Source organism: Rhea pennata, chromosome 2 (assembly GCF_028389875.1).
Source record: "Rhea pennata isolate bPtePen1 chromosome 2, bPtePen1.pri, whole genome shotgun sequence".
In the NCBI taxonomy this organism is placed as follows: Eukaryota; Metazoa; Chordata; class Aves; order Rheiformes; family Rheidae; genus Rhea; species Rhea pennata.
Window position 1 is genome coordinate 18,652,419 of NC_084664.1, and position 16,224 is coordinate 18,668,642.

The 16,224-nt window shown below is 40.2% G+C and overlaps 1 protein-coding gene across 1 annotated transcript in view; it reads right to left on the reverse strand.

Annotated features, from left to right (window-relative positions):
• Positions 1 to 6,623: 6,623 nt before the first annotated feature.
• APBB1IP (amyloid beta precursor protein binding family B member 1 interacting protein) overlaps positions 6,624 to 16,224 on the reverse strand; it is a 62,549-nt gene continuing 52,948 nt past the window's right edge. The window contains exons 11-14 of the mRNA XM_062567688.1: positions 14,543 to 14,641; positions 13,439 to 13,556; positions 10,022 to 10,113; positions 6,624 to 7,820 (exon numbers count right to left, since the gene is read on the reverse strand). Of these exons, the coding sequence (XP_062423672.1) occupies positions 7,293 to 7,820; positions 10,022 to 10,113; positions 13,439 to 13,556; positions 14,543 to 14,641 (837 nt within the window). The 3' untranslated portion in view covers positions 6,624 to 7,292. The remainder of the gene's footprint in view (positions 7,821 to 10,021; positions 10,114 to 13,438; positions 13,557 to 14,542; positions 14,642 to 16,224) is intronic.

The following is a 16,224-nucleotide window of genomic DNA, read 5'->3' on the forward strand; positions in this document are numbered from 1 at the left end:
AAGCCTTTTGCAGAGCTGGAACAAGGGACAATTCTTACACTTGGATCCTACTACATTTTCTCTCTTTGCCTTTGTTGTGCCCCATTAAACTGCCAAAAAAGATTTAAAGGACATTGAATTAAGTAGGGAATGAGTTTGTCTACCTCAGGAATAACTTGCCCAAGAATAACTTTTGGTGCTCTTTGCCAGAGTCAGGTGCCTATCACACCTAGCTTGATGCTCTCTGAAAGTTTATCTTTGATAGTATTGTGGAGATCAATGGTGCACAGATATGAGTCAGGAAATTTCCACTGGTTGGGCATGGAAAGGGACTTTCTTGAAAGTATCTCATTATGAACATATTGAGGTCAATGTGTGCCTTTCATATCCAGCCACATGGTTGCTGTAAGGGGCTAACAAACCTGTTATAGGGAAAATATTTAAAATTTGGTTGAAACTGTTATATAATAATCGTTTGCGTAGCAAAGGCAAGAGACTAGTCTTGGTTTTATGAATTGGGTCTTGTTACTCGTTTTTGTTTGATACTCCAGTTACAAGTTACAAAAAAGAGCATATGATTAAGCCAAATTGCTAGATAATCAATCAGGTGCAATGTTACACTGGAAAGTTTACAGCAAAAATCACTTATTTGAGGGCTCTGCTACTTCTTGACATTACCTTGGCTCTTCTCAAATCCCAGATGGATTGTTCTAGAATCTCCAAATTTCTTGAGTGCCACTGGACTCTGAAATAGAGGCTATTCAGTGGCATAATTAACATTTTGCAAATCTGTTCCTCAAAATATAATTAACAGGAAAACCAGGTCTGTATTATTAGAAATCTTTCAGTGACAAAATATATTTGAATGCCTTTCATGACTGTAATCAGCACAATTATTCAGGAACTCCTGACATACAGGTGTTCAAATATAAATAATAGTATCATAATGTGAGGCACAGTGTGTATTTATTTAACTACAGTTTCATGAAAATCCTGACCAAATTTTGAGCAACTTACACAAATTCAGTCTGGGTTAAATGGCAGCTTTAGTGATTGTATTCAAAACTGTGGCTGACACCTCTAGAGTAGAGCAGTGAGCTTTCTGCAGGGGGTATTTAAGAGCCTCAGATGATCCATGGACCAAGGCTATGAACTTTATTAGTAGAATACTGTCTTAGATGTGTCATTCATCAACATATTTTTTCCAGTATTGGAAGCTCAGTAATCTGCTGGTAGTGAGAGTGCTCTGGAGGATGCAAGAAATGCAAGGTCATGTTTTAATATACAATACAATTTTAGGATATATGGAAATGTATTTCTTATGTTTCCATTTTAAAACTTCAGAAATTTCAGAGAATCCTTTGGTTCAGTTTTCTTTATTGTTGCTTTGAGAAATTATATTGTTCTTAAATATTTCTCACGGTAAGGTAATAGTTGTTAAATACTCATGACACTTTTCCCCAGAATGTGGAACGAAACAGATTTCTGGTGATTTTGTATTGGCAGTAATGACAACAATAATGGAATACTTTCAGTATATATCTTTCAGTTCTTATGTATGATCTTAGGATGTACATGTAATTTCTATGGTATTCCTGCTTGTTCAATCACAAGGAAGATAACTTTTGCAAGAGCACTTGAATATTAAATATAGATTTTTTTGTTTATTTGTTTAAGCCACAAAGAGTAGTTTCTGTTCTGCTCAGAGCCAGCCATTTTCTAAGCATGGTCCAAACATAAAAGTGAAGTCTATCTTTTCCTGGAATATCTAATCCTGCAACTAAGGTGCAGGAGACTAGACACACTGCAAAATCTAGACGTAGGTTGCTTTATCTATTAGTAATCTAAATTTGTTTGTAAGCATTCTGGCTATAGTGAGTTAGATGGGATTAAAGGGAGAAAATATGTTGCCTTGATAAACTAGTAATATGTAACCATTCTACTTAAGAATTTAGCATGGATAAAGTAAAATGTGTTTATGTGGAGGAATTCAACACCGGACACAATAGATCAGCCCTCAACGTGAAAGTTTGCAGCTGCTGTTTGTAACTGTGCAGGCATTGTAGCTGTGCCATTGTAGCTGCTTACCGTTTTTTACATATGAAGGTTACTGAGAGAGGCAAGCTGAAATATAAGTAAGTTAAGTGTTTTTTTCCAACTCGTTTTTACAAGAGTAGTGTGTGTGTTACTATAATGATCCATGTGTATTCACTGTAGGATTAGAGTGGTGTAGTGCATTTCAGTTACATAATAGGAAAACAAAGCTGAAGCCAGAGAAGAGGCCAAATACTTGTTAAGAAGGAGCCTCACTTTGTGGAAATGTAGCATTCCCCGTGAAAGTAAGAAGTGCTCTTCTGCTCTCCCTGGGATTAGTACTCTAGCTGACAACACCTCTAGTTAAAAGCAGTGAGCTAGCAGGGGAGTTTTCTGAAAAAGCCCTTCAGCAGTGGGCAACACTCCCAGCTTATTGAAACACTGGCGTGGATATCTGCTCTCAGGTAATTACAGAAACGAAATAGCATGATGTGATTAAATGTGCGAATATCAACTTTACTGACCAGAGTGCAATGAGTTGCACTGCAAATAAGTGGTGATTCAAAGAAAATTTGTTTAGTGGAAGGAAAATACAGGAGCACTGCAGTTTGGGTCCTGGTTTTCACTTAGTTGAAAGGGAAGGATTCTAATTTGTGTGGGACTGAACATCTGTTTGCGTGTTTTTTTTTTTTTTTTTTTTTAGAGAGAGAGGGAGGAAGGGCGGGTGGGGGCTGAAAATTGCTACCTTTACATCTTTAGCAGATAGAATAATAGCATAAATGCATTAGCATTTTTATGCTACTTTCTTTCTTCAGAGCATTTTATAAATGTTAAATCCTATTAGTGACAATAGAAAGTAGACCTCTATCTCAACCACAGTTATGGGGTAAAGGAAACCTCCAGTGTCGTGATATAACAACAGAAGATGAAAGCTATTTCATATGCAGTGACATGTATTGCTCACTTTGTTCATCACAAGGATTTTTTCAGATTCTTGAAAAACATCTGAAATGCTGAAGTCAGCTCTGTAAGCTGATTTTGCATGTTCCTCTTGCCCTGGAGAGCCTTACTTCTCTTTTCTGGGAGTTCATTCATGGATTGTTATGTCCTCTTTCTTTGGTTCATGCAGAAGCAAATCTCCATTTTTCTAGTTTTATCATTGTACATAGGTAATAGTCTATGTCAACTGTTAACAGTAATCACACCACTTTAGAGTATTCAGCAAAACTGTGAAAAGCCATGAGTCTTAATTATACTGAGTCTCTTCTATTCTGCATCTGTCTTCCTCAAGCAGAATAGAATATGCATGTTTCTTGGTCACTGTGGGATTGGCGGTGATGATTCATAAACCATGAGACTGTTAATGATAATCCTAAGTAAAAGTTCTGTGCTTTTGCAATGAAATCTTTATAAGTGTCCACTTTTCCAGTGACCAAGCACCTGAAAAAAATGAGTGCCTGAAGAACACATGAAGACCACGGTTATCTCAGTACTGCCTTGTTAACTATCCTTTGTCAATGGACAGAAGTGAGCCTGTATCATGCTCTGCATTTTTGCCACCTCCCTTTCCGCTTGTGATGATATGTTATTACAACATAAGCATTAATTCTGTGTTTCATGATATACTTCCTAAAATCCTGCCTCTTCCTTCATAGTATGTAAACACAACAGTGGTGTAGGAAAGGGTTGGGAGTAAAAGTACTGTAGTGGGTAATTAACCAGGTGATTATTTGTACTCTCTGCCTTTTTCAATATTGGAGGACAGTTATGTGTATCAGCAGTGGTGATCCCCTGCAGGTGGATTTTTCATTGCCCCACAAATCTGCCTTTTTACTTCCTGAAGTCTGATGGAAAACTGACCTCCTGAAGTAGGTCCTTCCATGTCAGAGTGAAGGAATAGCCCAACAGAAAAAGCTGCTGAAACTGCTTCTTTTTGAGGTATGGAAAAAGGTTAAAAATAACATGCTGTGATATCGGATCTTTTCAGGCTAAAATTCTGTTTTTAATAATGTAAATATTACCTAGTTCTGCAGGAATGAAACAATTTCATATGGCAATATGTTAGAGGAGGAGAGACTAATTTCTATTTTTTTACAGATGTTTTAAGTTTCTGTTCTGTAAAGCATAGTCTGGGAAAGAAAGGTTTTATATACATAAAATACATATTTTGCAGCATCAGTTTTTCCCATCAAATAATGCCAGATAATTGTGTGCCATTAGGATGGCAGTTGTGTTCTGTTCTTTGAAAGCTGCTTTTGAGTGCTTATTTCAAAAATTCAATTTAAGTATGTACCTACACAAGACTGTTGATAGATGGTTAATCATCTCAGCATTTTAACTGATCTCTGGGGTCTTCTGTAGGCTTTGATTCTTTTTATTTTGGAGGGCTCAAATTTTTGTGTAATATTGTTAAGTATATGAGTTATGATCAACTGCAAATGGAAAAAAGAAAAGAATTTGCTGTAGCGAAAGAGAAGGGAAGAAATAGGGCAGGAGGCAGGGCACTGTGAGAAGAGTGAACACTAAGAAGGCCATGTAAGACTGAACTCAAACTAGCTTATTGTGTAACGCTTCTTTAAAGGCAAATTCTGCTTTATTTTGATGCTAGGTGTATATTTATAAAAGAAAATCCATTTGATACAGAGATGGTTGGATAGCAGATTACTGTGTCTCTTGTGCGTGTCAGAGGTGCACACTTAACTCTTCACAAAATGACACTCAGCTCTTTAGCATTTTTCTCTGTATTGTTTAATCAATTAGGTGTGAAAAAAATGGAAGTTAGTCTTTTCTTTAAACCTCCTACTTCTAGCTAACATTTTTTCTTCTGCACTTAGAACTAAGGCTTGTACTTAGTTGTCTATGCTTATGAGCCTTGCACTTGTTTTGAGAGCATTTCTTAGTTTGCCTATTTGGAGATGCTATCTTTTGAATGCTTTAGCTTGTCAGTTCAAAACATCTAGGTAACATTTTTGTTATCAGTGAACATGGCTTGCCTCATGAGAGCTTCTTCCTCACTTTGGTGAAAGTGAGAAAACTGGAAGACCAGTAAGAGTTGCATGGGCTCTGTCTGTATTAGTAAATAAGAGGGCCAGGAATTAGTCCCTTGCCCCAGAACAGGTACCCTAATTGGTTGTGTTCACATGATAGCAGACCCATATAGGGAGAGTCAAACCTGATTTAGTCTTGTCCACATTATCTTCTGGGAATGGTGCCTGTCTTGTCCTTGCATCGTGTCTGAGACTGTGTTGAGGCACACTTAGGCAGTGTAGGTGAGCACTAGGTGAGTGCTCAAGCCTGCACCCTACTCTTTTATTGAGCAAGAGATGCAGGTATACAGTCTCTGGCATCTTGCTAGCAATGCTAGATCCAGAAGCAATGGCTGCAGAGCAAAGAAATGATTAACCGTAGTCATAACGTACCCTTACCCCCATATTCCCGATGTGGGCTTCACCTCTTTTTCCAATACTTAATGTGCTGACAGACCACAGAAAGGAAGGAGAAAGGAAAGGTCCGTGCAATAACTATACCCTGAGTAACTGGAGATGGACAAGCTTGCTGCAGAAAAAGTATATGGCTTGTCTCAACTGAAAAGATACTAAGTTTCACATTATTATAAACGTTTTTTAGTGACTCATCTGGCACTAGAGATGACTCCAAACTTTCCCAGGCTTGGGCACAGTCATCAGCTTTTTGTCATTCCCCTGCCTTCCACCACCACTTCTGCACTGGCCCTAGGAATCCTACTTTGACAAACAGCAGTGCAGCTTTTCCTCCTGGTCTGTCAGCTGCTTTTACATCTTTTTTTTTTTTTTTTTTTTTTTTTTTTTTTTTTTTTTAAATAAAAACCCACACTTTTATGGCTATGTCTCAGAGTAATGTACCTGTAAAACTCATGTTCCAAAGGACTTGAAGTATTTCAAAAAGGAAGCCAGAGACTCACTGGGCTATGTACTGCACTGGTGAGGCTTTGTGATCCTCTCCAGCAAATGTTGCCAAGACGCAGCGCTCCTCCTGTACAGACGTGCTGTGGCAATGCGGTGCCTCAATTTTGGAAATGTCTAAAGTTTCCAAGCACAAAGCACACCCCACCTGAAACTATTCTTCAGATTCCCCACAAGAGGAGTTCTGATACATTGGTCGCAGGAACTGATAAGGCCCAATAACAGGTAGTTTGTGAGATTCCAGCTATCTTCCAAATTATGCTGACTAGGCCAGAAGGGAGATTTAATCCTAACCAAAATCAGAAAGTGAATTGTTCGGCAATAATGTGAGACTTGCTAGGGTGACTGGCATTTTTTCCATGAAGTCTGAAGGCAATGGATGCAGGTAGCTCTAAACTTCTCCTATGTCTAATACACTTTCATGGTGCCAAACTTGGAAAAAAAAAAAAAGCAGTATGTTATTTATGGAATCTTAGAAGAGCATGTGCATGAGAGGAATAAATATTGGAGGAAATTAAAACAAGCAATCTAGAAGATATAGGCAAAATCTTTAAAATATTTGAAGTTCTGTGGTACCAATTTCCAGTAAAAACCTTGTTCATTAACTGTGACACTTTGTGCAGATATAAAATAGACACTATTTTTATTTGAGAACTAATAATGAACACTACCTAAATGACAATGGAGAATTAAAATGGAGAACAAATGAAAAAAAGTAGGTAGGAGGAGACACATTCTTACAAGATAATTATGAAATCTTCATGGAAACAGACTATTTCTAGGTACAGTTTAAAGGTAAATGTTAACCAGCAGAAAAAATAGCCCTACTTACGAGGGGAAAAATACAACAATTTGCGATTAAAAATTTGTCTTTATCTAAAATTAGCCAAATAAATGATATTTAAAGGGAGCAGTTGTGAGTACAGACAGTATGACTGGAGTTGTGTAGGGAAACAGTGGTGTGTAACATTCGGGGTGATGCTCTTTGGGAATAGCCCTTCTCCTGCCTTTCATCTGAGGGTAATCTAGCTGAGATTTTTCTTTTTAAGATAGGCCTCTTTTTATAAAAAAAAGTGTCTTTTTATAAAAAAGTGTCTTTAAGAGAAATTCTGAGAAGAGATTTTCCCAATTCTCAGAATCCCTATGAGAAACAGTACTGTTTCCTTCAGCTCTAATTCTCTTACAAGGCAGCCACAGAAGGTGCATTTCACTCGCTGCCTGGCACTGTGGGTGCTGCTCTGGGAGAGAACTCCTCGTGGTGGGGCCTCAGCCTGCACCACCCTCCATGAGACCACACACACCAACAGCTGTGTCTTAAAGTCCATCTGCCCTCAGAGCTCAGGAGCTGCTGCCCCTTTTCTTCTCAAGAGCTTTCATGAGATCAGACATGAAATCTGCCTGTCTGTCTCCACCCCCAAACGGAGGTGGCCCAGTTGGCCTTGGTTCTCCATCCTGTGCTGTGATTTCTTGCCTTTTTGGAGGAAGTGGCACAGGTTTCTTTGTCAGAGGTGGTATCTTACTGGAGACAGGTGGAGGTGGAGGAGGTAAAGGCAAGTCTCCATTACCGCTGCTGGAGGATGGTGGTGGTGGAGGCACAAAATCAGGAGGAGGTTCACAGAACTCAGGTGGTGGTGGTGGCAGATCAATCTTCAGTGCAGGTGGTGGTGCTGGAAAACTGTCTGGATCTGTTAGGAAGATGCCGCTGTCTCGTTTGGCTTTGGAGGGTAGAACTGGTGAAGCAGCAATAGCAGATGACCGCCTTTCAGGTGGAGGAGGAGGCTGCAGTGAGCCTTTCTTATTCTGGTATTTCTGTGGCCTTATCACTGGTTGTGCCAGGCCAGCTGCACTGATACCATTTGACTTCACCTTTATCAAACAGAAGGAATAAAAGGAGAAGACAGTGCATCTGTAAGCTACTGTCACTGCCTAAGAACACTGAAATGGTGTGAAAATATGCAAAAAAAAGTGCAATAGACACATGGTGAAATTAGGTAGAGTACATTCTGACAAAAGAGTGCAAACAATATTTTGTTTTCTTTCTCTAGCTGCCAGTAGGGCTTAGACAATGGGCATTGCTCTGTTAAAAGTATCTGTAGTATTTCTTTAAGTGCAGCCTTCATAAAATGAATGCTTATAAAATAGTTGCAGTTAGTAAGACATAAAAATACTTCCTTGATATTCCACCCTGCTGCTCACTCCCTGAGAACATGAAGACTTAAAAAAAAAAAAAAAAAAAGTCTCAGTGGTGTGTGTTTACATCCAAAAACACTGAGCAAGATCTGAGGACATAAAAAGCAGATGTCATCATTTTGGCTCTCTTCCCCACTGTACCTCTATCTCCCTCTCTAGCTGGGACTGCTGGGTATCTGGATAAAGCTGAAATGATGAGGAAGTTACCAGTCTCTGCCAAACCGGTTATTAGTCACAGCAGTAGTAAGCTGGGGAGAAGGTGAAGCTATTTGGGATTTTACAGCATGTACGTCTAGATTCCCTGTCCCCGTCACTCTGCATTCACCTGTGCGGTGGTGTGCTGGGCTCCCTTCTGTGCGGGAGGGGGACTGTGCAAACCAGTGGCGAACCAGTGGCCGAAGCAGCCTGTGCCTATTCTGTGCAGTGCACAGCAGAGGAAAGTGCTGCTCCTCTGGTAAATGGGTGAGCACCACTGGTAAGCTGAAGGGACTCTTCTGCCTGTTGTGTAAAATGCGTGTGTACGCACACCCACACACCTTCTCTGCTGTTGGAACAACATATGCCAATAAAAGCCCTGAAGTGATTAAGTTCTAGCCACATTTGCAAGGTTAGTAGGCATTTATAGGCATTTAAATTCTCTGATCACTTTCTCTAAGCAAAAAAAAAAAAAAAAAAAAAAAAAAAAAAAAAAATCCAGTAACATTTAGGTGGCTTATCTTTCAAGTTGTGTTTGCTAGTCAACACTCTGAAAATAAATAAAGCCCATTTGGCAATATTGGAACATAATTTTCCCTCCATTTTTTTAGATGGCAGCTGGTAGCTGCTGACAATTACCATAAAATCATGCAATCTGACATGCACTTTCTGCTTTTACATCTGTTCTTGTAAATCTGTGGAGAAGTCCGCTCTCCTGAACATAAAAGCTTTTGTATTACATTCAGTTTGAGTTATGTTATTTTATCACTTTAAACCTGGCTGGCATAGTGCTCTAACTGTAACACAGTGTACCCTGAAAGATCTCAACTTGATCCTTTGGTCTCAAGCTTGCAGAAGCTGTGCCTAGAGCACAACAGCAAGTTTGCTTCCTCTAGAGAAAAGTGCTCTGCAAGCCTGTAGTCAGCTGTATTGACTAATGTTGGAATTAACTATGTATAGCACACTTGTCTTCTCTTGCTCTCTCTCTCTCTCCTTCCCTAAAAATAAGCAAGTAAATTAGACAAAATGAAGAGGAACTGGTGCCTGAATTCTGAGAATAAAATCTAGGCAAGAGGAAGTGCAGTTCAGAGGAGACTAATAGTGTGTTTTTAAGGAGGAATTCAATGATAGGAACAAGGTAGGACACATTATGGAAGATTTGGAGATTAATTTAGGTGTGCATTTACATCCTAATTAAAGTACGTAGTGTTCGTCTTTCTACACAATTCCTCTCCTTTCTTATGTGCACACCTGAAGGTGCGGCATTGTTTTCTGCTGAAAATGCTACTGCAACCTTTGTGTTACCACGTCAAAGCCTGTTTTCCTGTAGAGATAGAAAATGGCACCAAGGCTTTGGCAGCAAAGACTCTTTGAGACTGTTCCAGTAGACATTTCCCTGTTTCTGCTACATAAACTCACAGATGCATCTGCTGAAGAATGTGTGGTGAATGGCTGTGCCTTCACCTCCATCAGTGCCTCCTTGGCTTCTGCACACATGCACACTGTGATCCAGTGTGTAATGCATGAGGAAGGAGGAGCTGCAAGTAGCCAGCCCCTCCCCAGGAGCCAAATCTTGTCACTACTGTACACTGGCACGTTGAGGGGAGAAGAACAGAAAACCTGAAGAAATGGTTCACTAGTGAAATTTAAGTGGTTCACCAGTACTAGCTGTTGACCAGTACCTCTGATGTGTCTGCTTTCTTCTGAGGCTCTGAAAACTCTGCACTGGAAGGAGGAACAACTTGGAGAATCTGTCCATTTGCCTGAACAGCATCTGTGGACAAATACAAAGAAGAGGGAGGGAAAAGAAGATTGTTTTTATGATAGTAACCAAAACAGCAGATAAAAAAATAAGAAAAAGGCTATAAAAAAAGGTCTTTCCAACTTCCACCAAAGAACTGCAGGTTTTATACATAATGCAACAAAAAGCATGATGATGTCTGGTTCCCACTTTGGGCCTGTATTGTGACTTTTCACGTAAGGAAAACAAACATGATACTTTACATTAAAACTAATAACTGTCTACATGCTTGCATGATTGCAGCTGACAGTCCTACAGGAAAAGCAAGGGGCAGAATTACAAAGACTTAAGACAAATCATCTCTGTGTGTAAAAGCTATGGCAAGCAAAGGTATTTTTTCTTCTGACCCTTGTAAACTGGCGATGATAGAAGGGACAGGTAAGGCTGACCCAGGAAGAGAGAAGGGGAACTGGCATCAGGAGAATACTGAACAGAAAACAAACTGGTATAGTTAAGGCCACTCTCTGGCCTTCCATGTTATAAGCCCATCTTTAGCATTTTAAAGTTTGTGGAGTGCTGCAGTATTAATTAAATTCTCTTAAGAATGGAGTACTTTTCTGATTAATAGGTCCTGTGAGTGTGATAACTATATTCTTATTGTTATACTTGCAAATCACACAATCAACAGAGAATTAAGACTACACCCTAGTTCACTGAATTTACAGGGACTGCTTAGGCTTCAAAGGATAACAGGAGATAGTCTGAAGTCCTTGTTTTATACCTACATGTAGTCCAATATATATATTTAAAATGCCATTTTGATCAGACTACAATCTGTGGTTGTTAAAGGACTAACATGGAACTTCAATAAGGAGCACAAAACAATCTTTTGGCTGTAAGTGCTCAGCAGAGATGTGAATCTGTCAGTTCTGAGGTCATGCATTCAAGTGAGGCAAATTATCATCTCTCTTCATGTCATCTACTCCCCATAGTAGTGTAGGAGTCTGGCCTTCATGCTGCTCACAGTCGTTATCACCTTCAGTCCTGCTGAGCTTTAACTGGATGAGAGCAGGCAGAGGGAAATCCCCATTACATACCGCAAGGTATAGTGTTCTACCTGGATACCAGGAGGTTGGGACATAGCTAAACAGTAATCTGTTTCTTCTTCTGTTAATGAACGTGTATTTCATAAGCTATGTAAGATTTGTTGGCAACATGTAATGCAGCAGCTCCTGCCCTATACCTATATGTATGCTATACACAAAACCAGCCAAAGAACCCCAAGTCAATCCAGACTGTAAGTCCATGCACTGTTCTCTCTGGAGATTTAATTTATATGTTACAGTATACTTGCTGAGACAGTTTCTGCAATTTTTTATACTGAAGTAATATTTGCTTTAAACAAACAAAAAAAAATTAGTGCAAATGTAATGCAAAATGTAGCTGCCCAAGAGCCTTGTAGCAATACAGCACATCTGCAAAGGGCAGCATCCTTCATCTTTTGACCATCACGATATTGTGCTGGCACACAAATACATTGCTATTGGAGTGTCCAATGATATACACAGCGAGGCAGACATGAAAACAACATACTTTGCCTGAGATTTGTTTGGCACTTGGGACATGTCAACACCATAGACTATATGGTTTGGGGTATATGCCTCCACACAAGTTTTGGTCACAGCACTGTGATCAAGGAGTACAGACTACATAAGATGTGAGAATAGAAGTTCCACCTGCCTCCCTCAGCATTACTTTTAGTGGTCAATAAAGTTATTTGAGTACAATCCACTTCTAAGCTCAGACAGGACTGTAGTTTTCTATAGCAGATTTTAGCCAATGCCAAAATCAACCTATATAGACATTTGAAAACAGAAGAAAACATGTTTTCTTCCATTTTCAAAACAGGAGCTGACAACTGTTCAGTCAGGCAGTCCAGTTTATAGCACTATAGTTGGTCCCTCAGGTTTTATGTAGGCCAGTAATGTTAACTATAAGACAGCAAGAATGCCAATCACTTAATTAAAAAGCTAATGATTCTTCACAGACATTTCCATAGAGACAACATATATGTCTAAAATCTTTTCAGGCTATTTAACCATTTAATGGGATCCATTAGCTAAGATTAATAGTATATTTTTATGATCATATGCAACGTTCCTGGATTCCAGTCAGGAGTCAAAGTCATAAAGATGTATATATACTTAATTAGGCTGTGATCCTGCCAGTATCCAGTAACTAGTTCAGCACTGGTGTGGAGTCACACTGGTCAGCCACCTCTCTACTGCCATCAACATCAGAACACTAAATACTGCATGACTGTGTCGCAGCCACCCTAACTAAAATCACTCTGTGCCCATCACTCAACATGACTATCGGGAAGTCCACTGATCTTAAAATAGGGCTGTTATTGGTCTCTCCCACCCCAAACATGCATTTATTACCATGATTTGACTCAAGCCATAGTAGAAAGCCCACTTTCTTCTCACATATACTGAAAAAGGGCTTTTGGAAGGTGTTTGGAAGATTCTGAGTTGTGAGCGTATATGAAAATTTATAAAGTTAGTGGTGTGGGGAATTGCCAACACTGACTGTTGTTACAGCACTATGTACTTGGCCAGCACGTTCTCCCTAATAAATAAAGCATATCTTAGGTATGTGAACTAAAAACATTCACACAAGTTACAGCTAGTATCATGCATTAGTGTATCTGTATGATGATAAAATAGGTAACAGCAACTGGATGAAGCTACCAGAAAAGTAAAGGTAGAGACTAACCCAAACCCTTCTTCCCCCTTCTCCTAATGCTCACAATTGTTATTTGTACAGAGGAGTCTGTGAAAGCCTTTGCAGACCCTTCCCCATGAGGGAGATAATGACAAGGAAAGAAGGAAAGAGTGTGGCTCACCCTAAAATAACATCTTTCTGATATGATCATCCTCAGAATAGCCCACTCATCCCTTTTACCCACCGGAATAAAAGCTCTGATACTCCCCGACTGGAGATGGACAAATGGAAAACTTCAGACATGGACCATCAGTCAGGACAATGTGGAGGGTGGAAAATGGATTTGTATACAAGTGTCAATAGAAAAATTCCTATTAAACTGTGTAGAAATGTGTTTTGATTTAAAATGGCCTTTGGTGAGTTGTGTCTTCAAAGTTGTAGTTTTAAAGGAAGTGCACTGCTGCAAGCTTGGTTACAGGTCAGAGCTATACTGGGCTCTCTAAAACAAGTCATTATCTTGCTTAATCCATAGGGTAATTTTTTGAACACATACTATATGCACTGCTCATGATGGGGGCTGAGGAGAAGACGACATTAATTGTGATTTCAGCTGTTCTAACAGCATTGGTACCTGTGGATGAAGATCCCGTAGAGACAGCTGGTTCCATCGTCCCTTGGTTTGCCCGCCGAGAGGCCAGGCCAGCTCTCTTCACTGCACATTTGTAATTATCATATAGTGTCTTGCCATACTGCAAAACGATCAAAACAATACGACATGGCGTTAAGCATGAGGTAGTCAAGCATTCATTTTGCTGTCAGACAAGATTTCTGCCCCTATTCCTTCCCACCCAGCTCTGTTAAAAAGCAGCTGTTTCTAGAAGTGTTGCCCCGTCTCTGTACTGGACCAGGTGGAAAGCATCTCCACAATAGCACACACACACACAAAAAAAAAAAAAAAAAAAAAAAAAAAGAATCCCCACAGCCAGATGCAGTCCTACTAATATCACTCGCACAATTTATGTTCAATTCAGTATTTGTAAACATCTTGAAATTTGGCTTTAAAACCAACCATGCTCTGTAAATACCCTTTTCCAGTGCTTTCCAAGTATTACATTTTCAGACTGGAGACTTGGGATGCTGAATTCTAGCATCCCAGACAAAAGCTCTGGCAAGGTCAGACATGAACTACTTTGCTGTCCAACTTGCAACTTTGTTGGATGTTGCCTCGCAGCAGAACTGGCATAAAAGAATATATATCTAACAACAGCAGCTCATAGCCCAGTATACTGGTATAAACTCATCCCCCTGAGTGGTTTATGGTAAATAAAATGGGCTGTGAATTGGGATCTTTTTGAAGAGGGTGGGCTAGAGAATTTAGGTAAAAGTGTCTTTAAAATGTCACAGTCGGATTGACCAGAGCCTGCCCGTCTTTAACTGCAGCATCTTACTATTATGCCACGTATCCGTGGTATGAGTTTTAGGAGTATGTTAATTTTGTAGCTACAAAATTTACTCTTACGTGTTAATGGGAAAAACATACTGATAACTTGTGTACAGGAGCATTTCATAAATGCTGAAGCATGGCCTTTTGCTCCTCCTTTCTATAGTAAAATTAGCATGAATATATATGTACACTCTCGGTGCAGTCATACCTCCAGCTGGCGATGACCTGAGGGAGGCAAGACTTCACAATTGCACAGGAAACATATTTAAAGGAATTTACTTTTAATCTCACCTTGGCAATTCTTATACCCGTTACCCACTGATGCAGAGTTGTTTGATCATCACAGCATAAGTATTTGATATACTGTGACTCCTTCTGAATCCTAGGGTGCTGAAAGATATTAATTCATGCAATTAGACACAGAGATCAGTCACAATACAAAAGAGTGAACGTACCACACTGACATTGGTACGAACGCTGCCTAATGGTACCAAGCTAACGTAACAGTGATTTGAAAAGAAAAGTAAAAACAGGGCATAAGAAAATATGAAACAGATGGTGATTGCTAACTACATGTGAATTATCAACAGGAGCATTTGCTTGAAATAATTTCAATACTTTATAATATGAATTCAAGAGTTATAGAAATCTAGTAGTGATCTAGAGGTCAATGAAGTCTAGAAATGCCATGGTTCAAGGTCCAACACTCAATGTATAAACACTGGAAGGAAGTATGTTTCTCCCTGGGGCTTGCCGTCTGTAAGGCATCCAGCCTGAAGGCTGGACAGGATTACTGTTCAAAGAGCATGTTAAATCTGGATAAGCATAAACTCTCAGCTGAAACAGGCTTTCCCTTCTCAACTCACTGCCTTTCTTTTTGTCTAGTTCTAGCCTTATTCCTACAAGTTTTATTCTGCTTTACTCTTGCTGTTACTTGCCAACACTTCTGTAAAACTGTTGCATGCTGTAGCTAGAGGATTATTCACGATGCAGTACTGTCGGAAGTAACAGTTTCAGAAACCTAGGCATCGGTTAAACCTCTTCCTTTGGTTCTTTCGGACGCAATCTAACCCCTCTCCATTACTGCTCAGCATAGTATGGTGTGTAGCAGCATACTACTGCAATTCAAAAACTTCCAAAATGTCAGGCTGACTCCTTGCCTGCAATTTGAATATCCTCAGTAAAATTCAGAAGGAGTTTGCTCCCTGTGCTACAGCAGATTTTAGTAGCATGGATGATTCATGGATGAGATTGTACATGGCCATCTCTTGATACATAAGGAAAAAATGAAAAAAAAGCCAAAGGCTCCATTAACCCTCATTCAGGCATTCATTTTGATGAATATTCTTTCAAATTTTAGGTGCACATTTAGTGAAACTTGGTTAACGCTCAAAGTGCACTTAAGTATGCTCTGAGGATAGAACCAAACCACTCTCTTCTCTGCCTGAGCAGTAGAAAATTCAAAGCTTACTCCCACCCAACACCACCCAACAGCAAGGACCCTCGTTCTCTATGCATCACTAAGGCCCAGGAGCAGGGCAGCACAGAGCCCGGCCACGTCCTCCAGGGCCCGCACAGAGCGGTGCCTGACGGCCCGGGCTGCCCTTCCTCCGCACCGGCTCTGATGCGGCAGCCAGGTGTCTCTTTGCAGACGCCTGCTGGTGTCCGGGACTTCCCCAACGTGGACACCCAGACCTGGCCATGGCTGGATGACACAGGAGCCTCAAAAGCAGTGCTGAGCAGAGATCTTGCTCCTTCCCCAGCACTGTGGACACCAGCCCTCCCTCGCTTCTGCTGACCAACTGTCTGTGAGGCCATGTGGGAGAACTGAAAAAAGGAACTGAGCTGGGTTAAAAATAACCCATTTTGTCAAGCTGGAGGATTTTTTTTTTTTAACTCAGCAGTGTACAGCATGGCCTCACACACAGCGTGGGGACAGGGTGCATGGTGGCGTGGGGAGGGCATGAGCAGCA